This window comes from Grampus griseus (assembly GCF_964374135.1).
Source record: "Grampus griseus genome assembly, chromosome: 10".
In the NCBI taxonomy this organism is placed as follows: domain Eukaryota; kingdom Metazoa; phylum Chordata; class Mammalia; order Artiodactyla; family Delphinidae; genus Grampus; species Grampus griseus.
In genome coordinates this window covers 80,758,207-80,782,667 of record NC_139004.1, presented here as the reverse complement: position 1 = coordinate 80,782,667, position 24,461 = coordinate 80,758,207, and the positions used below count along the sequence as shown (strand labels likewise).

Genomic DNA, 24,461 nt, shown 5'->3' with positions numbered 1-24,461 from the left:
CACACTCGGCTCACATAGTGTCTGCGGCTGCTTGTACACCCCACCTTCAGGGTTGAGTTGTCATGACACAGAGCCTAAAATATTTAAAATCTGGCCCACTGTAGACTCCATGGCTGACCCCTGGTGTAGACTGTAGGTGCATAGTTTCAGCAACCAGCTGTAATCCACTTGACCCACCTTGACTCCTTTGATCCCCTCGCCCTTTCTTCCTGGCTGTTATCTGTGACACGAGATCTTTTCCACCACGAACGGCACTACCTTCTAAACCCCCGTGTACAGAACCACAGTGGAACAATCACTTATGATGAAAAGCTTTCAGTGTTGGTTTCAAATGCCTCCGGGTGTTTCACTGTCTAATTTAACATCGACTCTGAAAATGTAGCCCAGTGGAGAGAGCTTATCTTTCCCGCTGCCTGCCTTTGAAGCCGGATTTTATTTGTGAAGCCTTTAACAGGTGTTGGTTTAATAGACTTCTGCCGTATTACAGTTTCCGCACCCCAGAGGACAGCCTGAGGGTTACACCAACCCGGGGTGGAGGCACAGGCTGCGCGATCTGGCCGCCACCCCTCCCCCCAGTCCCTGTCACCACAGAGTTGTTCTAGTTCTGTTTGGTGGCAGAGAAAGGGCTGGGCTGCTCCCGGTTAGAAGTACTCCTCTAACACTGTCCTCTCCCCTGCCCTCTCCTCACTCTCGTTTTCTAGCCCTGAGGGCCTCCCTTTGCAGCTTGTCCTGCACTGTCCTCTTCTTTCCACCCGGAGCTTCCATCACTGTGAGCCGGAGCTTCGTCCGCCGTATTTGCTCAGCGTGGCCCTCCGCAGCTCTCTGCAGCGTTGTCGCTCACACAGGGCTCTGGGAGGCTGGTACAAAAGCCGGCTTGGCTGGGGCCAATGACACAGACCAGTGTGAGCTGACCCGGGAATAGCCAGCCGGCAGTCACATGTAGCCAAGCTCTGCCGAAGGCTTACGGATTGAACCTGGGGCAGTGCACCTCAAATTCCGCCTGGAGAGCCTCTCGGATGGGCTGGGGGGTCCCGCTCCCCTGGGCTTGCACGCTGGCTCCTCTTCGTGTCCCAGTGTGTGACCGTGGCTGAAGCCCAGCAGAGCTCTGAGCCCCAGTGTCTTCAGCTGTAAAGATGATAATAGTGCCTTCCTCCTGAGATTGCTGTGTCTTTTCACGGAGCCTTCACCCAGGGCCTGCTACCTAGAGGTGTGTTCGGTAATTGGTCGGCTGTTGTTAAAAAGAACTTGGACAAGGATTCAGACGTTATAAAGATGAACGGGGGCCTTGACAACTGGACAGTTAGTTAACATTACAGGAGTGACATAACCGCTCGTGTTGCATGTGGCATTAAAACATGCAGAGTTTTATGAAAGTGGGACACCTCTTAAGGAGGAGGAGGGAGGCTTTCCTGAATACTGAGTCTTTGAACCTTGATGGACAGGTGTCCGGAGGGGATGTCCCTGGTGGGGAAGGGTTTGGTGGGCTGGGGTCAGGGACGTGGGCCCGAGTCCCACGTGCTACAGGAGTGAGGAGGAGGATGTAATCCAGCTGGTTGGGGACCCACCAGATCTCTAGGCCCCCTGAATCCTGCAGAAGCTTCAATCTGGGATTTAATTTGAAGCACAGCTCCCCAAATAGCCCAGTCTCTCAGTGGTGGGGTTTTTGACACTCTCCAGCTGGAGCAGCCTCGTTTCATGCATGAAGCTAAGAGTGAGAGCTCTGAGTCAGCCCTTTGTTCCCAAGAAGGAATCAGGCCTGCCTGTTTGCACTGAAGTGTCGGGCAGGACTAGGAACCATTCATTCCTTCTTTTTCCAGAGCACCCGCTGCAAACTAGGTCAGAGCATCGCTCTGAGGGTACAGACATGGCTAATAAAAAGCAGAACTCATTTCATTGAGTACCTGCTTCATGTCAGGTCACATCAGCCCACAGGGCCTGGGAACTTCACACCACCTATATAGCGGTTCACACCTGTAAGTGGTATAATGGGGATTTGAACTCAGGCAGGGCCATGTTCTTCAATGCCATGCCATGTTCCAGCCCATGAAGAACTCATGGCCTTGGGTGGAATTGCCAGGGTCCACAGAGACGTCTAACAAGGTGTGATTCTTGCTCTGGTGAGAGAAGGGAGATAGAGCTGTGTGGTCAGCTTTCCTGAATAGGAGGAATTCAGGAAGAGTTTGATCAGGGTGCTGGGCTAGAGTCTAGAGCAGAGAGACCAGATCTGGGGAGAGAAGATGATGTGCATTCTTTGAGCTCCAAGAAGCTCTGAAGCCACTGTGGGCTGGATCATTTGTCTCTGAGCAGTGCTGCCATGGGGCAGTTGGCAAACTCTTTCCTTCATGTTTCCTGATTAAACTCATCTGCTTAAATGTAGATGAGTCCCAAATCTGTGTCTAAGCCTTTCTGAATTCAACCTGTATTCTTTGTGATTCCTTTAACAGTTATTTATTGAGGACCTACTGTGTGCCTCACCCTATTCCAGGGGTTGGAGGCCCAGCAGTGGTCAAAACAAACAAACATCTCTGCCTTCATGGAGCCACATCCTGGTGGGAGAGAAGATGTTAAGGTAGAAATAAGCAAAATACTGGATGTATTAGATGATAATTAAAAAATACTGAGAGATATAAAGCAGGCAAGAGAGTGGAAAGTGTGAGAGTGGGGGGGGAGGGAGGAGGGAGAAATGGTGGGGGGAGACTGTGGCCAGGGACCCCTCATTGAGAAGGTGACATGTGAAAAAAGATGGGAAGGAAGTAAGGGCATGGGACCTGCGGATCTCTGGGGGAAGAGCATTCATTCCAAGCAATGGGAAAGGCAAGTGCAAAGGTCGTGAGTCAGGCGTCTGCCTGCCGTGTCTGAGGGCCAGTGTGGGGGGCAGAGTACAAGGCGGAAGAGTAGGAAGTGAGCAGCAAGGCAAGTGCGCGGCAGACCACAGGGGCCTCGGAGGCTATCGTAAGGACTTCTCCTGAGTGAGACAGGAAAGCCGTCATCTGAGTTTTAGGCAAACAAGTCCTGTGAGCTGGCTGATTTTTGCTTTGTTTTGTTTTTAAATTGTAGTAAAGCACACATTACATGAAATTTACCGTCTTACTCATTTTTTAAGTATACAGTTCAGTAGTGTTAAGTACACTCGTGTTGTGTAATCAATTTCCAGAGCTTTCTCCATCTTGGAAAATGAAAATTCCAAAATTATTAAACAGCTCCCCGCTCCGCCTCCCCCCAGCCCCTGGCAACCGCCGCTCTACGTTCTGTCTCAATGAATTTGACTACTCTAGGCACTCATGGAAATGGAGTCATAGGGTTTTTCATTTAACGCAGTGTCCTCAAGATTCATCCGTGTTAATAGCGTGTGTCAGAACTTCCTTTCTAAGGCTGAATGATAGTGCTTTGTATGTGTACACCTGTCATGGTTGTCCATCTGTCCGTCCGTCCGTCCGTCCATCCATCCGTTGGGTTGCTTCACCTTTTGGCTACTGTGAATAATGCTGCTATAAACATGGGTGTACAAATAACTCTTCGAGATCTGCTTTCATTTCTTTTGGATGAACACCCAGAAGTAGATTGCTGGGTCACACGCTGATAATTCTGTGCCTAATTTTTCGAAGAACTACCGCACCATTTTCTTCAGCAGCTGCGCCAGGATTCCAGTTTCTCCACATCCTCTGCCCCACGTGCCATTCCGGAGTTTTTTTGTAATAGTAGCCATGCTGTGGGCGTGAGGTGCTATCTCTTCGCATTTCCCTAACGCTTAGTGAAGTTGAGCGTCTTTTCACGTGCTCATTCGCCATTTATCTTCTTTGAAGAAATGTCTATTCAAGCCCTTTGCACGTTTTTTGATGGAGTCGTTTGGGTTTTTCGTGTTGTTGCTGTTGAGTTGTAGTTCCTGTGTCTTCTAGATATTCACTCCTCATCAGATAGGAGTGAGATTCTGTGAGATGTCCTGACAGCATCTCTACGGCTGCTGGCTTGAGAATAGGCCATAAGGGCAAGGATGGAAGGTCTAGCCAGTCGCCTGGTTACCTTAGCATTTCTGAACGAGAAAATTTAGGATCACCATTCTCTGCAGCCCCATCTGTCGTCTCCAGGTCCTGTGGACCCCTCTCTTCTTCTTCTCTCGTGTCTGTCTCTCTGTTGCCGCCACCTCTCACCTGGTCCCCTGGGACATGGATGCCCTACTCCTCAGGGCATCTGCGAGGGCTTGCCTGATATGGTCCCCCTGCCTCTGCCCGGCCCGTCTCCTGCCAGCACGCACATCCCACCCTCTGGAGCTGGCCCCGGCAGCCTCTTCCGGCAGAATCCTCCCCAGCTCCGCCCTCCCTCCCGGCAGGTCTCATCCGTCCTCGCTCCCACGCTCCGTTGTTTCTCATCTCCATGGCTGCCTCTTCTGCTCAACAGGGACCTCTTTCCAGTGTATGAAAGAGACCCGTCTTCATCACAGCATCCTTCCTCCAGCCTGGGCCTGGCACAGAGCAGGGGCCCAGAACATGTTTGATTCAGTGCATAAATACACAGATGAGAAAAAAGAAGGAAGGTGTAAGATGAAAGAGCCAGAGGAGAGGACGGGGTGGAGGGGCAGTGGGAGAAGTGGGCGGGGGCTCGCAGCTGTCCCGTGGTCCCTTGGACTGTGTATGGTCCCTCTTTGTGTGACTTGGGGCCAGCGGCGCCCCTTCCCTTCTTTCCTCAGACCTTCTTTTCCCAGCTCCCTGGTACTGCATTCAGAGTTCCTGGATGAGGCTCAGCTCTACTCCCTTTATTTCTTGTTCTTTTTTCCCATACTTTACATAATAAAGGTCTTCTTTTCTATTCTTTTTTTCTTTTTCTCTTGGAGTCAGAAAACTGAAGAGACTATCTTTATTAAGAACTTAATAAAGAACTCAAAGGAAGTAGTTTGGGGGTGGGGCACATGGAGGGAAAAGGGGCCTCTCATTCTGTTGTGGCTTTGCTGTGTGTAAAGGAGCTGTACCCTTGTAAATGGATTTTTGGGTTCAGGGCCTGGGAGAGAGGGGAAGAAAACAAAGGCGTCGGCGAGAAGCCCCAGAGCTTCTGGGAAAGAGGGCCTTGTTTATGCCTGTTGGAAACGATTTGGTCAAGTGTTTGTTTAAGAGAGATGCCACTTGGTTAGCGACGCCTGGCTCACTTGTATCGTGTTCAAGAATGCTTTGATTGGCTGGAGACCCCGATACTGTTTACTCAGAAACTGGCCTGAGTGAAAGGCTGGAGCCCAGAGGCCCAGCGCTACCACTCCAGATTCTGAAATATCTGAGTATTGGGATCGGGGCCACGGTGGTTTGAATCTGCCAGGCAGAGCGAAACCCACATGGGGGCCACCTGCTCCCTCCAGCCTTGGTTAGCGTCTGTCGAATTTCTCCTGATTAATAAATACTGGTTGGCGGGTTAGACTGCGGGATTTTTTAGAAAGAGGGTTAAAGGACAAGTAAGTCTTGGAGGGAGATAAACACTGAACACTTACGTGAACATCTGCCAGACACAGCAGTGTGGTTCAGGTGGGATCCTCCATATCCTTGAAGTAAAGGGTGTGGCCCCATCTTCCAGATGAGGAAACTGAGGAACAGAGCTATCAAGAGTGTGGAGTTGGAGGTGCAGGGGATTCGCTTCCAGTTGGACCCAGCACTGAGTTCCTGTGTCCCTTATTAGGTTGTCAGGATTTTGCAATCTTTTTTTCATCCCTTGTGCCTGTCGCCCCGCCTGGTACATGGCAGGTGTTGGTGAAATGTGAGGTATGTGATGATGCGTTCAGTTGGATTAATCTGAACTCTGGGCTCTGGTGCCTGCATTCTTGTAAGTGATGGGGTTGGACTAGGTTCTGAAGATTCTAGATGCGAGCCACATCGGAAGCTGGCTGGTTGCACTGGGCACATCCTTTGTGGGAAGGTGTACCAGTAAGATCTGAGTGCTGTTCATGCCAGGCGGCTCTCCACACGTCCGAAATATCACTCCTGTGTTCCTGTCCTTGGGGAGAGTAGCCTGGCTTAGAACTTGGGCAGACAAACTTGTCACAGACAAAGAATTTGACATTCTGTCTAGCTCCCAGTCTGCAGGTAAGAACTTGATGGAAAGAGGGATGGGAGATGTCGTTTAAGTGTGCCACAGCTAAGACCCGACGCGGCCAAATAATAATAAAATAAAAAGGGAGTGTCATAGCGTTTGTAATTTTCTGAAATTGCAAAGCAGCTAGGGAAAAAAATGTCTGGAAGAAGTGTTAAGGAAAATAGTTTCTTTGCAAAATGACATGCTGGACTCACCTTCCTTTGTGTGTCTTAGGCAACACAATAGGATCCGCAGCGTGGAAGGGAGTCAGCTGAAGGCTTACGTTTCCTTGGAAGTGCTGGATCTAAGCTCCAACAACATCACAGAGATCCGGAGCACCTGCTTCCCACACGGGCTGCCCATAAAGGAGCTGTAAGTGCCTTGGGTCTGCCGGCAGCCCCCAGGTCTGGACGCAGGTGGACGTTCCCTCCTCTCCTCCAGCGTGGCCCGGCTGAGTCAGTGAGACGGGCACACACCTCCCTTTTCTTCCCGCAGCAGGGCAGGGGGCAGGAGACCCAGGTCCGTAGTCCTCTGTTAGCCCATTCATAGAGCATCTCCAAGTCCAGCAGCGTTATTCTGGCTGTAGAGGTGGCTGAGGAAGCCTGAGGCGGGGAGATGTTCAGTAGCCTAACAGACTGACCATTTAAGAGCAGACTCTAGGCCTGAAATACGTGGCTGTGTTGACCACAAAGCCTGTTTCCTTTCTCCTTCACTGGGCTGCCTCCCACGAAAGCTTAGAACAAAGGTCTGGGGGTAGTTAGATGAGTGACATGGGAGCGAAACCTCTCTGCAGAGGCTCAACCAGCCAGTGCTCGTGTGTCCTCTGAGTTCTCTTGAGCTTCTCCGTCGGTCTGTTTCTCTTCTGCCCATCCTACTGCCCCATCTCACACCCCACCAGTTGGCAGACAGAAGAAAAACAGTCAAAGCCTGTTTAACCCACCGCTTATTGGTAGGAAAATGTTGCTTTGGGGAAGAAACTGAAAACTCAGGCTAAAAGGCACGTTCAGGTGACAGGTGAGTCCCCATCCCCTGCATTATTAGTGAGCGCTTTGGAGGGTTGTTCGTGAGGCTGGCTTTAGGGGTCGTTGTGACCCGTGTGCTCAGAGGCCAAGGCCAGGCACACAGATTTGTTGAGATCCCCGAGGAGAGGAGCGGTTTCTTTCTTAGGCTGCGTCAAAACGCCAGAGTTGGAGAAAGGAGGCCTTGGCTAATCCTTGGGCCGACATGGCAGTGCTCAGCCCTCAGTGAGGGCTTTTGAAAGGTGTCCGGCTGCCACCTGGCACTGACTTGTTTGGGACAGAGAAACCACGACTGCTAAACTGCATTGCAGTGACCTTCTCTCTCTCTGCCTAAAAGCAGGGGATGTTGTACTTTGGCACATGCTGGCCGGTGTATCTTCATCGCACAGACTCTTCTTTAATCTGGAGTGTTAAGAACAAACAGTCCAGCTCCGTTCGCACAGAATCCTCATGTGCCCTGTCCTGGGCCGCTGCCTGATGGAGACGAAGAATGCCTTCTTCCATTCCGTTCCCCAATGTCGAAAATGCTCTCTGGCCTTTTTTCTCTTTTGCTTAAGCCACAAAAAGTACCATTGGTCTAGAGAAGGTAGAAGGAAAAGTGTTGGGGATAACTTCTCATAGGAAAGACCAAATCGTTACCCCCTTTTCTCTCCTTTTTCCCCCCTTCCTTGATGTAATTTACATACAACAGAATGCACAGACCTTAGCTGCCCAGTGCGTTGCGTTTTGAGGGGAGGTGCCCCTTGCACATGTAATCCTGTAGGTGGACATCCCATGCAACTATTGCTTGTTTTTTAAAGGGATTCCATGCAGACCCCTTAAAACAATTTTTTTTTCATTGAGATACAGTTGATTTTATAGTATTATATAAGTTTCAGGTGTACAGCCTAGTGATTCAGAATTTTTATAGATTATAGTCCATTTATAGTTGTTATAAACTATTGGGTATATTCTGTGATGTACAGTATATCCTTGCAGCTTATTTATTTTATACCTAGTAGTTTGTACCTCTTAATTCCCCTCTCCCCTCCCCTCTCCCCACTGGTAAGCACTCATGCAGATCTCTCTAACTAGAATGTTTCTCTGACACATTTAAAATTATTTAAATGAATTGGTTTATGGGCATTTACACGTCATACAATGAGACCCACTTCAAAATTAAAGGCTGTTTCTCCAAATTATGACATCCACTCTGACCTTGCTTCGCAGTGGACTTTCTGCTGCCTAAGGTTCTTCTCACCGACCTTGAACCCTAACTCTTGGGTAGTGGGTGCGAGGGACTCCTGCAGCGGCCCAGCTGGGGTGTGAGGATGGCTGGGGTGGAGGTAACTGACTTCCCTCCCATCCTCCTGGGGTAAACCCCTCCGGCCACGAGCAGAGCAAGCTCTGGGCTCAAACAGGGCTTCCGTCGAGCCTGACAAGGATGATCCTGACACCCGAGTCTGGGAGTAGAGGTGAGCTTTGCAGCCTCGGGACGACAGATGTCTCGTTGGAAACCCATCCTTCTGGGTGTGTTTTAGCTCATTTTCCTAACTCAGGCAGGTCTGGTGTCGGTAACAGAACGAGGAAGGCCTCCTACTGACCACCGCGTTTTCTCTCATGAATCATTCCAGCAACCTGGCGAGCAACCGGATCAGCACCCTGGAGTCGGGAGCGTTTGACGGTCTGTCACGGTCGCTGCTAACGCTTCGGCTGAGCAAAAACAGGATCACGCAGCTTCCTGTGAAAGCCTTCAAGTTACCCCGGCTGACACAACTGTGAGTACAGAGACCTGCACTTTAATTCAGCTTAGCCACACTTCACGGAGGCCAGATTTCCCCCAGGACCTCGATCCAAATGCACCCCCTTCCCCGCTGCCCCTCGGTCAGGCTGTGCATCCACTACCGTGGACGCAGAGCCTAATAAACGCAAATGAGAAGCTGGGTCTGGTGCCTGCGGGCCGCCCCAGGTTGCCCAGGAAAGGTCCGCCGAGGACGTACATGCCTGTCCTCATCGGCACTTTCCAAAACGCAGTGCGGAATCCTGCTGCCTAGCTGATCCTGGCTGATGCTTAGACTGTGGGCGTGGGGTTCCTTACTTATCTCCGAGGTTTTTGTGTTTCTTTAAGGCACCCGGATAATCTGTACTGTGGACATTACAGAGTCCGGCACTGCTCGGGCAGTTTGAGAGGAAGTCAGTGTAGCCAGCGGTAGGAAGCAGGAGATGGGTCACCACCTTCATCTCCTTAATCTCAGAAGGTAGTTAATGGATTGTTTTTTTAAATGAAAGGGTGTCATTCTTTACTTTTTCGACCAGCACGGCTGAGTGCCCTCCTAGAATGGCCCAGGGTTTGGAGTCAAGAGAACCTCTGTTTACCAGAACCTGATGGACTGTTTGTCCCCTGGTTGTTTTGTTGGCCGGTGTCCTTTTTTTGTATCAGAAGAGTGCTACCTCGGGAAAACAAGCTGATAATCGATGTTTGGTTTAAGCGGAACAACACAAGTGTTCACGGCCAGTCTTGGTGGCGAGACGGGGTGTGCCCCGCCCTGCTCCCTCCCGCCGCTCCGACACACCTGCGCAGCGGGGCCCGGCCGTGCCCTCTCCAGTGCTGGAGAAGCTCTCTGGATGCTCAGGGCCGTATGTGGGTCATGAGACGCTGCGGAAGTATTTGGGGAAATGCAAGGGCTTTCTGGCCAGGCTGTGTGCTCCCTTGCTTGAGTGTTACCGATGGAGCCAGTTCACCCAGATTCCTGAGATCTTTTGGCTCAGTGAGGCTTCAGCGCACGGGGGTTGGAAGCCCGTGTGTACGCTTCGCAGTGCGCCCAGATGCCCGCCCCTGAGGGCAGTCACTTCCCTCCATCAGTAGAGACCTGAGTAGTGCCTCGGTGGGAAACGTCGTTGCCGTTTGATACCCGTTGGTTAGATTTTTCCTGGGTTGAGGCATCTGGTGTGGGTCTCTGCTGCTGAGTTAAGAGACAGCTCACCTAAGACGTTCACCTCCTGAGTCATACCCCCTCCTCACTGCAGAGTCATGGGTGCTTGGGGGAGAAATGGGAGCACTCGCTCATTCGGGGGTGCAGTGGGACCGGCTTCTGGGAGCTCTGGGCCCCCCTTTCACCAGTTAGCAATGGCCCGTCAGCGTCTGCATGCACATGGGCGTGCACGTCTGTGGTACGTCTCGGCTTCCCGGGATTGTCTCTGGGGACCGCGTGGCGATGGTTGTAGGCGGGGCCGTGGGTGGGGGACGCTCTGAACCGCTGGCTTCGTCTCTTTAGGGACCTCAATCGGAATCGGATTCGGCTCATCGAGGGCCTGACGTTCCAAGGGCTCGACAGTTTGGAGGTGCTGAGGCTCCAGCGAAACAACATCAGCAGGCTGACGGACGGCGCCTTCTGGGGTTTGGCCAGGATGCAGGCGCTGTGAGTGCGGGCCCGCGCCGGGGATTCTTGCAGGCGCTGAGGGACCACTTAGGACCTCGGCCGGACCCAGCCCCTGCCCTTTGGGACTTCAGCTGGGCGCCACTCAGTGTCTTTGGGGACTTCGCCAAACCTCAGGGTGTTTTTCTTGCAGGTTAAGAAAATCTCTTGGGGGGAGTTTCATTGGATTCAGTGAAGCGAGTTGGTTCGTGAGGTTGGAAGAGGGGCTGTTTTGCTGGGGCTGCTTCCCCTCCCCGTTTCCCCTCCCCTTGTTAACCCAGAACAAGTGCACGTGCCCGACGCACAATGAGGCCAAACAATACCAAAACGTCGGAGTTTGGAGCAGAGAAAGGTTTATTGCGGGGCCGTGCAAGGAGACGGATGGCTCGTGCCCCCAAAACCCCGAACTCCCCAGAGGGTTTCAGCAAAGCATTTTTAAAGGCCAGGTGAGGCAGGGGCGTGGCTGGTTGTTGCAGACTTCTTGGTGTAGGAATCCTTTGTCCTTGCAGCTTAGGGTGTAGGTCAGGTCCCGATGTTCCTGTAAACCTCCAACAATACAAATGTTAGTCTCTGTTCTGCAACTTTTTATCTCTATGTGAATACAAAAGTGTTAACACCTTTATCTGCAACTTTTTATCTCTATGTGAATACAAAAGTGTTAACACCTTTAAAGGTCAGAGCCTTGAAAATGGGCTACCCTGTATATTTCACGCTACAGGCAAGATTCTTAACTGGAAGCAAAAGCAATAGAAGGCGAAGGTTAAAGTAAAAGAGGCATCTGAGATGGAGTCAGATTTGTTCTTCCCTATTAGACCCCCACCCTGCCGCCTTGGAGGACAGTGGTCTCCCTTCCCACATCCTCTCCTGTCTCGCGCACGCCACAGGAAGTTCCCTCTCTCCTCACTTTGGGTTTGACCATCTTTCTTGATGTGCAGGTGGGCCAAAAATGTATAGTTCATCCTGAGAGATTTATTTATGTTCTGTGAACTAATCAAGCCACTCGCTGCAGATGTTCCACTTTTATCGAGGGAGCGCTCGCTCCAGCCAGATGTGGACAATCACGGGGCTTGCCTGCCTGTGGAGGGATGGAAAAGCATCCGGAGAAGGGCAGACGAGGCAGTTACCAAGCTTCAGCTTTTCAGCATTTACATTTATTTATTTTTAATCAAAAGAAACATTTACTCACAGTTGAACAAAATCAAATTGTAAAGAAAAGTAGTTGTTGCCCCCCACCAATCCCAGCTGCCATTCTCTCTTTCCCCCAGTTCCACCCCCATGAGGCAAGCAGTCACTTCCATTCATTCTCTTTTTGGGGTTTTCTATTTGTAGTGGTTACTTCCCAGTTAATACACTTGTACCACTATCTTGATGTGTTACCATGAGATTTCTTGCTTTATTGTCAATGATTCAGCTCGCTCAGGACACCCCCCTGCCCTTCCAGTCTCTACAAGTTACATCACTCCGTTTAAGCCTTTTATCAGGTATCTTTGCAACTGATACAAAAAACAAAAACTCCAGGTCCGGTTCCATCAACCCTCTGAGCCGTCCTCATTATCAGGAGCATCTCTCGATATGCACACCGTCTCACACACACACACACACACACATGCGCGTACACGCACGCGCCCACACACACTTTTTGTAAAATGACATCCTTAGCACTGCTGTTTTGCTTCTCCCTCTCTTCGTTGTTCACCTTTGCGTGGCTCTGCCTCTGTTTTTACATAATCGAACACGCTTTTCCTTGACATTCTTAAAACTGTCATTTTGGACTTTGGAACCCAGGTGGTCATGAGCTGGGAGGGCCAGGAGTCAGAATTCTCAGAAGAACATGGAGTCCTTAGCACATGACATTTGGGTTTTACGGTGAACAAATTCATACCAGTTGGGGGGTGAAGAGAGAGTTGCCTTAGAGGTTATTTATAAATTAAAGGCTAACCTTTTGAGCAGAGGCAGAAAAAGGACGATGGATAAAAGTGAAACCTGGTTGCCTGAAGCCCTTGTAATACTGAACGTGGAGCAGCATTTGAAGTAGTAGCTTCTGTTCAAGAGGCCAGTCCCATGGGGCGGAGTTGTCCGTGGCCGGGCTATGCGGCGTCGAGAAGCAGGATGGTAGTAACGTCCCTCCGTAATTTAGCAGGAGCTCAGTTCCCAGCACGATGCTGAGTCGCTGACCTGCGTTCTCTTCCTTCTCAGCACAGCCCTGTGGAGTCGATACTTCTTGGGTATCTCCACTTTATGGTTGTTCAGGCTCCTTCAACCAGCCAGGTGGCAGAATTGAGAATTAAATCCCAGTAGTTTGACCCCAGAGCTCAAACCGTGTTTCTTGGCGCAGTGGTCCAGAGCCCAGGCTTGGTTAGCGAGGCCCAGGTTTGAATTCTGGCTGAGCTGGGAATGAGCGTTAGGCAGGTTCCCTAGCTTCTCCCAGCCTCAGTCTTCTCATCTGCAAGATGGGGATAATGATGCGAGCTTCCTCCTCATCGCTCTTCTTTCTCTTTCTGGAGTGGGCTTTGCCTTCTGCTCGGAGCTCCTCTGCCTGTGTGTGTGCTGGTTCGCTTGTACTCGGCTGGTAAGGTTGCTTCTAGGAGCTTCCCCTTGGCCTCTGAGCTCTCTCAGTCGGCCTGGGTCCTCACCGCCATCTGCGTTGCTTTGAGTGTCTTCTCCTGCCCCCCAGACAGGTGTGCACACACACATGTAGGTGCGCACACTCCCCTCACTAATCTCTCCAGCAGTGCTGTCGGATCCTGGGTGACGCCGGGGAGCCGCTCCTTCGCCGTGGGTTGGGTGGGTGCGTGAGCCCCCGGGGGTCCACGCTCACCCCGCGCACGTGGCCGTCATTGCAGGCACCTGGAGTACAACAGCCTGACGGAGGTGAACAGCGGCTCGCTCTACGGCCTCACGGCCCTGCACCAGCTCCACCTTGGCAACAACTCCATCTCCCGGATCCACCGCGACGGCTGGAGCTTCTGCCAGAAGCTGCACGAGCTGTGAGTGTCCCCTCCTGGCTCCGCAGGTGCTTTGTGGACACAGCCCGGAGGTGACTCCTCCAGAGCCTGGGGAACTCTGGGCCGCACGTCCCATGGCACGGCGGGCTTGGGGGTTCAGGGGCCTGTTGCGGAGGGAGGAAAGAGCCCCCAGCAGGCAGGCCCAGAACGGGACCCCGAGGCCCTGCGGATCGCAGCCACTGGGGCCTCACGCCCACCTCATCTCTACTCTTCGCCCCAGTTCACATTAGCAGGGGCTGCTGTCGAAGGGTGGCTGTTCTGAGAGCCTCTGTCTACGAATGGCTCCACCACGTAACACGTGCTTCTCTCACGAGAGGGGCTCCGGGCAGGCCTCGGCGATACTGCATGTTGGGTTCCAGACCACCTCAGTAAAGCAAGTCACACACTTTTTGGCTTCCCAGTGCATAGAAAAGTATCTTCATGCTATACTGTAGTCTGTTAAGTGTGTAGCAGCATTATGTCTTAAAAAATTATCTTAATTAAAGATACAGATCTTAATTAAAAAATACTTCATTGCTAGAAAATGCTGTCCATCATCGGACTACACAGGGTTGCCAAAACCTTCAATTTGGTAAAAAAAAAAAAAAAAAAAAGGCAATATCTACAAAGTGCAATATAGCAAAGCGCACTAAAACGAGGTGCGCCTGTATTGGGGCTCAAACACAGAAAGGACAGTGAACCCGAGGGACGGTGACACACTGACAGTGGGAGAATTTCTACGTGCATGTAGTTTCTGTCATGTGGTTTCTGTCGTCCTTCCCCTGACAAGTGGCCCAGGCACCTGGCTCCTTCTCCCCAGCTTTGGGTCCCTCGGCCTGGTGGCGAGGCTCCCGTGCAGACGGAAATGTGTGCTTATACTTCACGTAAAGAGATTTCCCCCACGGGGCTCCAGGCTGGGACTCGGATCCCCTGAGCTGGCACCCAGGGTCCCTGACACCCGCAGTGACAGGCTGTCTCCTGGGTGGGGAGGGGCTGGGGCCTGGGCTATCCTGCCATGTCCCGGTGGGTCGTTGATCATGAAAGCAGCATTTCCTGGGACTTGGTGGACACAGTCGTGTCCCTTTGTTTTAATCCCATGTCTAGAAGGTTGGGGTTTTTGGAGGGAAAAAAGTAGTTCCTCAACATGGTTTTCATCCCAACTTAATATGTTCAAGGTTGTTCAATTCTGCTGTAGTCCAGTATGTTTATTTTTTTTTTTAAGACAGTTTGGGTGGGTTTTCTTTTTTCTAGGCTTGACTGTAGGGAAAGGCTCACCCACTGAGGTGAGTGATTACAAGTGCCAAGCCTGTCTTTCTTGTCTGTCTCTTGCCCTCAGCAGGCAAACTGAAGGGGATGTTTAAACCTAGTGCTGAGTCTTGCAGCTAGTGTTTTTATCTATTTGTCCACGTTCTTCCCCTCCACCAGCTCCCCTCCTTCTTCCCCCCCTCCCTTCCCCACCCACCCCACTCTGACCTGGAGTTTATATTTCAGTGAGTCCATCATTACCTAATGCAGAAATCAATAGTCCCACCTCTTTCCTGTGGCGTGTGTGTGTGTGTGTGTGTGTGTGTCTGTGTGTGTGTGTGTGTGTTCCCGCTAGGGAACTCCCAGGACCCATGGTTCTCCGCTGTCCAGGCCTAGGAGCCACAGGGAAGCGGGAAAGGTCTTCTCAGCCCCCGGGGGCCCCGTACTTGCACAGCCTCTGAATCGCAGAGGGTGTGTGCGCCCTGCTGCTGAGGCAGCGGTGAGGGGCACACTCCCTGTGCCCCCTCCGGCTGCTTTCTGTGCCCTTCCAAAGGGGCAGAGAAGGTCACGGGAGTGTCCCCCGACCAGCCTAGCATTTTGCCCGACACCCAGGTAACCTTGGAGCCAGATTCAGAGTTGCTTTCCACGTGTGTGTCCCGCCCCTCCTTTAAACTAAATTCTTTAATTGCAGGTGAGGATGTAATTTTGATCTCCTGCCAGGTCTCTGCAACTGACAGGCACCATGACTTATTTTTCCAGGAGAGAAAAACTGTCACTCCCTGCTACCTTTAAAAACTTGCTAATCTTCTCCGAATTTATTTTCCTTCCTCCTGCCCCAGCCCAGAGATTCCATTTTTTGAGGATAGATGACTAATATGCTAAGTAACCAACCCAGGGCTATGTCAGAGACGCAGGGACTGTGCTGGGAGGAAAGAAAGATTGATTCTGATGCTCAGGGAAGGTGTGTGATTGGGGGTGTGTTCCTTACTTACGGTAGGGGGATCATGCTAAGAGGCTGGCTTGGGTGAGGGCAAGGTAGCCCGGATGGGAGACTCTGGTCCCCCGGGTGCTGCCCAGGTGAGGCCTGCAGTTCAGTGAGGAAGGCTTGTTCCAGGCAGTGGCTGGTGGTGCCCTCTGCTGGCCAATGCTGGGAGGCTGTCCGGCTCCCTTGCTCACTATGAGAACCCGCTGGCGTCCTGTCCAGAGTCTCAGGCCACAGCCATGAGAGATCTGTCATGGCCTGAATCAGGACCAGCCATGGACACCAGGTGCATGCAGGGGTTGGAGCCTTGTGGTTCTTTGTTGTATGGCCCTGTGCTGTGTAGTGCTCCCAGTTTACAGCCCTCCTTCCAGGAGTCAAAATGTATGGGTATCAAGCCCTGGTGGGTTTCTAGCTGTGAGACCATTTTGCCCTCGGATCCTCGTGGGCGTATCCCTTCCCACTGGGACCTAGGTGACTGGCCGACCATGGCTGTACGTTCGGGAGAAGAGGGGGAGGGCAGTGCCGTGCAACCTGATTGCGATGTTTGCTTTCCCCTCCCCTCCCTCAGGATCCTGTCCTTCAATAATCTGACCCGGCTGGATGAGGAGAGCCTGGCTGACCTGAGTAGCTTGAGCATCCTACGCCTCGGCCACAACTCCATCAGTCACATCGCGGAAGGCGCCTTCCGGGGACTCAAAAGCCTGCGCGTCTTGTACGTCCTTCCCCGTTGGGTTGGTGGGAGAGCAGAAAGAGCACACCAGCTGCTTCACTGCATTCCCTTCTCATTGGTCTTGAGTCACAATTAGATCCAAAGCTGACCTGTGATGTGTGCCAGACTCTCAAAGTTTCATGTAATAAATCGAAAAAGAGCTAGTTGAGCAGAAAAGTGTCCCTCATTCCCCCCGGGGTGGTGCCTAGAGTGATGACGACTCAAAGAAAACTGTCATCACCACGCACTGGTTCCTGCAGTGCGCTTGGCGGGACGTGGGGTCCGGCAGTGGGAAAGGTTCCCCAGGCTGCGCGCTGCCGCCCCCAGATCAGCAGCCTTGGGGCCGTCTTTCCCATCCTGAGCCTTCCCGCTGCGACTTCCATGTTTCAGTTCTGAGTATTTCTATCTGAGCCAGGGCAATCCTGAGGCTCGTGTCTTGGGCTAGCGTCTCAACTTCTTCAGCATATAGCCTGCATCCAGGACGCCCGTTTCCAGAAGAGGTGATGAGGGAATCCCGTGTCTCTCCCGGAGCCTTTTTAGGGTCATTTAACACAGTGGAGATGATCATGTCATTTCCCTCGAAGTTCCCCGTGAGGTGGAGGGAGTTGCCAGGAGTTGCTGCAGGGTGCTTTTCTGGGACTTCAAATTTTCTGGGCTTTTCTGGGCTTTCGAGAACTTCCAGGCAACAGAACAAGCAGCCATAAAGCGGGGGTTGGGGACGGTGGGAGCGGCATCTGGATTTCAACAGGCAGTGGCCGTGGGGTCTGAGGCCTCCCTCCCAGCTATGCCCCCTGCAGAAAGAGCGGCCTATTCCGGCGTGCCGGGGAGGAAGGCCTTTGCACTTGCGCTTAGCAGAGGCGGCAGAGGCTTCCTGCCAGGCCGTCGTGGAGGAGTGAGAAAGAGCCCGACGCCAGGCTGCTCAAGCCGAGGTCAGCCTCGGAGCCATGGCAGTGCTGGATGACAAGGCCGGGACGTTCAGACTCAGGAGGCCAGAGAAGTGAGAAAAAACCTTTGGCAGCTGGGGCTCAGAGCAGGGAGACACAGAGCAGCAGCCCCGGGTCCCGGGTGTTTCAGGACCAAGATAATGGGAGGAACCTGATGAAAGGACGAGGCCCTTCCAGCCTCAGGATCTCGGCTCTGAGCTTCCGCTTGTAAAGTAAAGGTCAGAATGAGCATTTCTCTCCAAGGTCTGAGCTCCCCTCCCCGCGGGCGCTCACAGGAGCCGAGAGCAGCATCCTTTCTGGTCCTGGCCCGCGTCTCCTGAGGCTCAGGAGGGGAAGGTGTGGCGGAGCTCGTGGAAAGTTGGAGCGGGCCAGCCCAGGGCAGCATGGGGGCCTGGTCGCCAGGTGGGGTGTGTTGCCCGCTGGGGTGACCTGCCCTTGGAAGCTGGGGGAGGAAGCTGAGTCATTGGCCTTGTGATTTGCGTTGTTGGCGGAGACTGGGCCGAAAAGTTGGCCTGGTCCTCTGGTCTTGGCAATTGGGTCACCAGTCTGACTCAGCACCCAGATGTCGTCCCTGGCTGAGAGTCAGCACCTGTGCAGGCCCTGGGGGGAGACGGGCTCTGGGCGCCAAACCCACTAGAGAGGGCCCTGTGCTGGGGCCTCTTTCTTCCCTGTCCTTTCCTCCATGTGCCTTCTGCAGTTTCTCGGTCAAGTCCAGGAAAGGGACCCTGGGGTGAAAGCAGGTGGGAACCTTAGGGAACCTTTCGGACTCATTCTCAGAGCAGTGGACAGAAGTCCGCTCTTTGGGGGCAGAATCCAAAGCAGGCTTTCCCCTGGGGCCTGGCATGTGCCCACTGGGGAGCAGCACATGCAGCTGGGGAGCTGCCAGTCCAAGGCCTACGTCAGCTGTGTTGCGAGGCTGAGAAAGCCAGTTCTCACGGCAGGGTGGCTGAGTGGTCATGCCCCTAATCTTTTTTTTTTAATTAATTAATTTATTTATTTATTTTTGGCTGTGTTGGGTCTTCGTTGCTGCACGTGGACTTTCTCTAGTTGCGGCGAGCGGGGGCTACTCTTCATGGCGGTGCGCAGTCTTCTCATTGCGGTGGCTTCTTTCGTTGCAGAGCACGGGCTCTAGGCGCGCGGGCTTCAGTAGTTGTGGCACATAGTCTCAGTAGTTTTGGCTTGCGGGCTCTAGAGCACAGGCTCACTAGTTGCGGCGCACGGGCTTAGTTGCTTCGCGGCATGTGGGATCTTCCTGGACCAGGGCTCAAACCCGTGTCCCCTGTATAGGCAGGTGGATTCTTAACCACTGCGCCACCAGGGAAGCCCACGCCTCTAATCTTAACTGGATGTTCCGTTTGGGCACCTAGAACACACCGAGATGTTTTGAGCTTCTTCAAGGTGGCAGAATGGGTGTGAGTCTCTCTTCCTGCCACAGACTGAATGGTGAGCTTTCTGTCTGTCTCCTCCCCAGGGACCTGGACCACAACGAGATTTCGGGGACAATCGAGGACACCAGTGGTGCTTTCACAGGGCTTGACAGCCTCAGCAAGCTGTGAGTATCTGGGCGTCGGAAGATCCGTGGGGCTGGTGCATGGAGACGGCTCCACGGGCCCCTACACCCTGTGTTCTGCGCCCGCCCCTGGGAGCGTTGGCACATTTATCTTCTTTTGTTTGGGAAGGAAAGTCTGAATATGGGGGCAGAAGGCATCCCACCTTCTCCCTGACCCACCACCTCATCACCGCCCTGGGTGTTGGTTTCTTTGGGGCTAGAGAGCTGGTGTTTGGAGGCCTGTTGGGTCTTTTCTCCCGTTCAATTCTTGACTGATGTGAAAACAGCCAACTTTTTTGTTGTTCTTTGCTCAAAGGAGTCTTGCCCTCTTACCGAATTTCTAGAAATTCTAAACGTCTAAAGCCAAGTAACTCTTGATGGTTTTGAGTCTTCGGGCAGTCTTTTTTGTTGTCAATCATAATCGTAAACGGAAACAATCATGACCATACAGTAGCTGTTTTTTATTCAAGGTTTCTGGTGTTTGGGGTTTGTTTTTCTATGCTCCTAGAATTTGCGAGGCGCGCGCGCGCGTGCGTGTGTCTGCTGCAGATGAGGAAACACAGGGGAAGGGATTTTGCCCAAGATCACACAGCCGGTGGGCGGCAGGCCTGGGACTCACCCGTGTTGCCCCGAAGCCTTGTGCCTCCCCTAGTCCTACCCTCTTTCTGCATCTCCCCAGCACTCGCTACAGATGCCTCCCAAGGAACATACAGGCACGGGGGTGGGAGCTGTTATCACTGTTCACTAGCTGCTGTGGGGGAGGGATTGGAGGAGGACAAGACAGAAGACGGCCCCCACTCCGTCTCCCCCAGCCTGTTGTGGTGACGGCGAGCCGAGCAGAGCACGAGGATAAAGTAAATATTTTGAAAGCAGCAGTGGAGGGCGAGGCTCCGGGAAAGCCCGTGGAGGCAGGGGCTTTCTGCAGAGTTAACGTTTCTAATTTGTTTTGAAAAGTGGGGTTTTTCACGCGTTTGCTAGTCTGGGAGTTGCACGCGTCAGCCGTTTTGGCTGTCTGAGGATTCGTTCTCTTCTTGAGGCTCCTGCGTTCTGATAGTGGGTCCCAAATGCCTGTCGGCCTTCTTTTTCTCCCCTAAACAAATGCTCCTTTCTCCCCCACCTCCTGGGCCCTTTACCCAGCAGGTTTGGGAAGAGCCAGGACAGCACGACGGGGTGGGACAGAGGCCTGTCATTGACCAGAGGAGCCTCAAGCTCGGGATGCAGCTGCGGGGATGGTGGAGCCGGGGGGCTGGGCGCCTGCGCAGCCATTCAACACAAGCCTTCTCTGCGGGGCCTGTCCCTGCGGTGGAACCTGGAGCCGGTTCTTGGGTGTCGCGGCTTCCAGGAGGCTCTTCCCTGCCAGCTAGGGGCGGTGACCCTTGAGGGCACTAGGGCTTCCGGTTCTGCAAAAGCCGTTCGCTGTCCGTAGCCTAGAGCCGCTTTCCTAATCGCCTGCTGTCTGTTCCCCAGCATGTTCTCCTACTGGACAAGGGTAACAGTCCGGCGTTTGACCCACTGGACTAGGGTAACAGTCCTGTGTAAAGTCCCAAGAAGGCAGCACGAGTGCCCGTAACCCTTGCTTGCACTGGCCGCTTGACGTGGGTGTTTGGAAGCAGTGGGTTCACGGTGACACTGTAAAATGCAGTGTCCAGTCTCCTCCCACCCAGCCCCACTGATCAGGATCTTGGGCCTGGAGCCTCTTGTATCCTTTTCCAAAAAAACCAGAGAGATGCACACAACTGGGGGAAATTGGGACAGTGACAGTGGTTCCTTAATATGATTAAATATATGCAGTCATTTACTTAGGTGCCATGGTGTTGTGGTTATGTTGCAAAAGACAAAAAAAAAGAATCCTTTTCTTGGATAAAAAAAGAAAACTATGTGATAGATATTCCCAGTGGTCCAGCCCAGGTTGGGAGTGAGGAGTGAGCAGAGACGGAACAGGATTGGCACCATCAGGTGATGGCCGTAGCTGTGTGGCGGGCACGTGGGGCTCACAACACCCTCCCGTCTGCCTATGCGGGTGTGTGAAATCTTCCACATTAAGGGGGGAAAAGGAAGGCCCATGCTTTCCTGTGATCCGGGCGCACAGCTCCGGTTAGAAAGCACTGTGAGCGGGCCGTGGAGGCTCTTCCTGCCTCGTGAGGTGTGCCTGGCCCTTGGGGACGCCGGGCTTCTGGTTCCGCATACACCAGCCTGTGTGCAGCCTGGAGCCGCCTTCCTAACGGCTAACGGTGTTGAGTCAGCGTTTGTTGAATGAAGCGGGGAGGAACCCGTGCTGCTTTGGTCTCCCCAGAGCAATGCGTGGACGCTCCGCGGCGTGGCCGTGCCACCGAGAGGCCCTGTTTAAGCGGCCTGGGGGTGAGTCTGTCGGACCCATTACAAATGGGGGGGGGCTCACATCAGCCAGGAGGGGGGCTGTCCCTCTAGAGCCGCTGGTGGGCTCGGCGGTGGAAGCAACTGAGGGGCGGAGGTCAGAGACCTCCCTCAGAAGGGAAGGTGGACACGCTAGCTGGCCTGCACTCTCTTACTTGAGGACCCGGGGTTCTCCCTGCCGTGCCCGAGGGCAGCCCGAAACTAAAACGTCTTCCAGGAAAGGAACAAGTGAGCAGCGGAGCCATAAAAGGCTTCCGTCTGCGAAGCCTGCCCTGCCCTTCATTTTTCCAGCTGCTGAACACAGCCATTTGGGAGGGTTCCTCAGTCCGGAGCTTCCTGGCAGGGCGTTCATTACACGCACCCACCCGACGCCCCTCCTTGCAGAATGCTTTTGGAACACCTGCTGGGGGCCTGCTGAGCTCATAGCCCGGGGAGTAGGGGAGGCAGGGTTTCTGGAGCACAGGTCAGCCGCAGAGGGGAGGGTTCGGTCACTTGCGGACGAAGAGGAGGCAGGTGCCGCCCCGTGGTTCCAGCTCTCTCCGGGGCATTCCTGGGGGCAGGGGGCCGAGTGACACAGCAGTAGCCGCTGCCCTTCAGCCTTCCTGGGGTGAAGGCGGCAAGAGCCGGAAGACCCTTGGCTGGGTTGGCGGGGCTGGGGGAGAGGGTGTGATAGGTGATCCCCAGGGTCGCCGTCTGCTCCACGTCGCTGGCGCGGGGGACGTGGGGCCGGCTCTGCCTTCCGGGAGCCATCGATCAGGTGCGCCATGTCTCCGCTGCCCACCGGCACGTGGCACACAGGCACGGGGACACACCTGGCCCACAGCCCCAGCTCTCCCGTGCGCACAAAGCGGCCTGTCACTGGAACCACAGTCTGCCAGCCGAGCCCCGGCCCCCACCCGCAGACGCCTGCTGGGGAATGTGAGGACCTACTGTAATCCACCAACAGGAGGTGCGCTCCTGGATAATCGAGCATCTGAGAGTTTGTTTTTATTGGTATTGTCGCCGTTAGGAGTAACAGCCTGCCCTCGTGGTAGGAGAGGCCAACGTGACTAATATTTAATGGATGATATAAAGCACAGCTTTTTTTCCTGGATCTCGTTTACGGAAGATTTCACTAAACAGTTCAATACCGTTCACTAGGACCTGGAGCCCGCAGTGGCTCGGCCTGGGGCATCTGAGTGAGTGAGAGGCTGGCAGTGCTCTCAGTAGCGCCGGGCTTTGGTGCCCTGCGGGCTGGTGCTGGCTGGACTTGCTCTGTGGTGCAGTTGTGGAAACGCTTTCTGGGTGAGGTTGTTCTCACATCCATGCAGACCGCCTCCCAGAGAAGGAGAAGGCAAAGGGCTCTCTGGCCGTTGTGCTCCTTTACCCTCCGGAGGCAGGGCACAGAGCTGCTTTGTCTGAGGGCCGAGCCCAGAGTTGCCAGGGGGGCTGCATCAGCAGAGGACCTGGGAGGGCACCCATCCTGACGCACTTGGGGTGCGGCAGCCCTGTGGTCCGGCTGCCTCCCGAGTCCCCTGGCGAGGGCTGGGTCCTCTGTGTGTGTGATCCCATCTCCCGGAGGCAGCCTCCTGGTCCTTGCCTGCCGGGCCCCAGGAGCCTTTGGCACTTGGGTGGGAGCCCGGGGCCCGTGTGGCAGGCGGTGCCAGGCTGCCCTGCCGTCTTTGGTTTTCTTCAAGGCTCGCATTTCTTTTCTTCCCTCTTCTCAGGGAGGGCTGTGTGCTTGCTGTTTTCCCTTGTGGGTCCCGTCTTAACGAAGGTCTGAAGATAGATCTGGCCTTTAGTCGAGATCTTTCCCCTGGTCCTCGGTGGGTTCTAGACAAGGAATTCCCCTCCTGGCGAGGGGCTGAGCCGGCCTGCCTTTCTCTAAGGCTTTCTCCTGACCACCTGCCCTCAGTGCCTAGGAGTCCCTGTCCCACACCTGCGGTGCTGAGACCTCCCAGGAGCTGGTTCCCAGCAGCCCATGTCCTTCTTAACCTACCCTTTGGAGAGTCCCGGTGGACACCATCGTCAAAGAGCCCCATACTTGTCAGCACTACCTCAGGTGTTCGCTGGCAGAATTTCCTGTGCCAGCAGCAGTTAGAGGGAACTCCTTGGTGGGCTCTCATCAGAGCATCTGATAACGAGGAGGGAAAACTGGAACCTTGATGCTTTTCATTCCCAACGTCCAGCCACTCTAGGTGCCACCCCTACCCCAGTTCCAACACAGACTTCCCTTTGGATGACAGCCCATGGAAGAGGCATCCGTTTCTTCCATGTGTACTGCAGGGGCAGATTTGGGTTTCTGAGAAAACTCTTGACAGTCACTTATGAGACTGTGATTGGAATTCTCTGGAAGCGAGACCCCCCTTCTCATGGGTAGGTAGTCCAGGTACAGGCATTAGATAGCCTGGGGGGCTGACCGTTGAGGACCTGTCTATCTAGGATTTAATAACCTCGGGCCGTTGGCATCATTTAAAACCCGGGCTCTTGCTGAAGAGCCGAGGGGCCTTCTCGCAGGCAGGGGTGCAGCGCACTGTGGCCGCATCCTGGCTGCCAGCGTGTGCCCCGGAGCTGGGGGGCCGTCTCCATAGATACCCACTGTCCTGTCCTCCTCTTGCCTCCTCTGGGGACCTTTATCCCCAGAAGGCAGCTTTCAGAAGTGGGTGGTAGTTTTTAGTTCCAAGAGTTTTCCTCCTGACTGCTTCCTCTCGCTGGAGCAGTGGTGAGTTCTCTCTCCCCTGTGGGACTATGGCTACACTCCCCCCAGGGTGGTCCTTAGAGAGAGAGAGAGAGCCCAGGCTGGACAAGGTGATTTCCACTTAACACTGCAAGGGGCCTTTTTGGCGAGACAGCGCATGCAATTCCTACCTGTCATCACTGTTAAATTCTAATAAAGATAAAAGTATCTCATTTCAGAAGGGGGAGGGCCCACATACCTCAGATGCATAATCTCGGCAGGGGTCAGATTTCCACCTGCCTCTCCCTGGACAGGCTTATCAGATAGCACCACCCTAATTGTGTATTCTCTTTCTCCCCACCCTCCCTTGTTGCTCTCCCTCCCGCTCCCACCCCACCTCTGTTTCTGGATGTTTGGAAACTGCAGAACTCTGTCGGGAAACAAGATCAAGTCCGTGGCTAAGAGAGCGTTCTCGGGGCTGGAAGGTCTGGAGCACCTGTGAGTACCTTCCCTGACCCACAGGCCTGCCAAACGTGGCTGCCGGGGAAGTCTGCGAG

General features: G+C 53.7%; 1 protein-coding gene across 1 annotated transcript in view; it reads left to right on the top strand.

Moving 5' to 3' along the window:
- Positions 1-24,461, top strand: part of LRIG1 (leucine rich repeats and immunoglobulin like domains 1) — a gene marked incomplete at its 5' end in the record, with an annotated part of 119,135 nt that overhangs the window by 72,816 nt on the left and 21,858 nt on the right. The window contains 7 exons of the mRNA XM_082662610.1: positions 6,283-6,420; positions 8,681-8,824; positions 10,322-10,465; positions 13,306-13,449; positions 16,242-16,385; positions 18,798-18,878; positions 24,331-24,402. Of these exons, the coding sequence (XP_082518736.1) occupies positions 6,283-6,420; positions 8,681-8,824; positions 10,322-10,465; positions 13,306-13,449; positions 16,242-16,385; positions 18,798-18,878; positions 24,331-24,402 (867 nt within the window). The remainder of the gene's footprint in view (positions 1-6,282; positions 6,421-8,680; positions 8,825-10,321; positions 10,466-13,305; positions 13,450-16,241; positions 16,386-18,797; positions 18,879-24,330; positions 24,403-24,461) is intronic.